We start from the raw sequence: 1,496 nt of genomic DNA, 5'->3' as shown, positions 1-1,496 counted from the left end.
TCAGTACTATTAAAAGCTGCACATTTTCTTAAAAGCAGCACAAATAACTGTGGCCCTCTTTATTAAGATCTGTTTTGATCGATCCTATCACAAGGACCTAGCTATAAATGTGTTAATTGAATTCAGTTTCAATTGTTCAACCACTGGAGGTAGTCAACATTTGAGGCCACACTTACATTGCATTTGCTCATGTGGTCAAATGTGTTTGAACAGCTGCAGAGGAACACCTACTCACTCAAAATGTAATTATTGTGAGACAAATTGTGGGTGTATTACATGTTTGTCAGTTGGAATCTCAAGAGAAATAAAGAAACTGTGAATCTCAGTGCTTGAACAGCCAGCAAATCCAGGTTCATCATCTCTCAGGCTGTCATATGGGTTAAAAATAAAAGGTCACACTACACATAAATAAGATGAATAAATACCTAAAAGGTATTGCAACAAAAGTATCTTGCCTGCAAGAATCAGGGGTGAACTGTGGCAAAGAATGGAATAAATCATGTAGAATGTGGTGTGACAGCTCATGTAATAGCATCGGTAGTTCAAGCAATCTCTCTGTAGCTGTATCTGCAAGAAAAACACAATAGTAATTATGTGAGGGGAAGCTCATTTGCTCAGTGCACTCTATTTTCCCACGCATGTACAGCAGGAAACCTTTTTATTTTGTATTCTGTCTTGTCACGAAGGATGCGATCAGGCATGGGGGAGGGTAGAGAGAGCAAGCCTCTCATGCAGGGATGCAGCAAGCGTCTGATTGGCTGCATACATATACGACATCAGAGCTGGTGAAAGCAGAGAGGGGAGGAAAAACTGCGACGGAAGGAGGGATCCCAGCATCTCACTTCGCTGGGTATTCAGTCCTAAGCTTCTCCCACTGGGATAAACCCCATGAATGTAGGTGCTTAACATCTCTATTTCCAAAACAGTACTCCTCCTCCTCTAGTCTACAGTCATGAACTACTTGCGCCGGCGTCTGTCGGACAGCACCTTTATCTCCAACCTGCCTAATGGCTACATGTCAGACCTGCAGAAACCAGATCCTCCTCAACCTCCCCCTCCTGGACCAGCATCAGGACCAGCTCCAGTTTCCCCAGGCCAGGAGAGAAAACCCATCCAACCCCAGCCTGTAGGAACGGGATTCTTCAGCTCCATCACCAGTGTGGTGAAGCAGACGGCCGCCTCAGCAGGGCTGGTGGAGCAAACGCCTGTGCCCGCATCATTCAAGAGACACAAGATCCTGCTGGTCATCGATGAACCACAGCGGGACTGGTAAGAGCAAGGATTTTCACTTAAGCTTCTTGATCAGGTTGTATTTGGCTTCTCATTGTTTAATCCTCATCTGTTATTTATTAGTGTTAAGTTAAGTTTTTGGAGAAAAACAGGAAGATATAGTAAAGGCACTCTTTCATAATTAACATCTTTCATTCACAAGCTTCATGCTGTTATTGACTGGAAAAAGGCAACGCCATCACTGAATAAATCTTAAGTCTCACTGA

General features: G+C 43.6%; 1 protein-coding gene across 1 annotated transcript; it reads left to right on the top strand.

The window, feature by feature from the left end:
* Positions 1 to 718: 718 nt before the first annotated feature.
* On the top strand, positions 719 to 1,273 carry LOC113109291 (synapsin-2-like). The gene has a single exon (XM_026272914.1). It carries the CDS (start codon positions 953 to 955, stop codon positions 1,271 to 1,273), a length of 321 nt encoding a protein of 106 aa, XP_026128699.1. The 5' UTR covers positions 719 to 952.
* The last annotated feature ends 223 nt before the right edge of the window (positions 1,274 to 1,496 follow it).

This window comes from Carassius auratus, chromosome 9 (genome assembly GCF_003368295.1).
Source record: "Carassius auratus strain Wakin chromosome 9, ASM336829v1, whole genome shotgun sequence".
NCBI lineage: Eukaryota > Metazoa > Chordata > Actinopteri > Cypriniformes > Cyprinidae > Carassius > Carassius auratus.
This window is presented reverse-complemented; position numbering and strand designations above follow the sequence as displayed.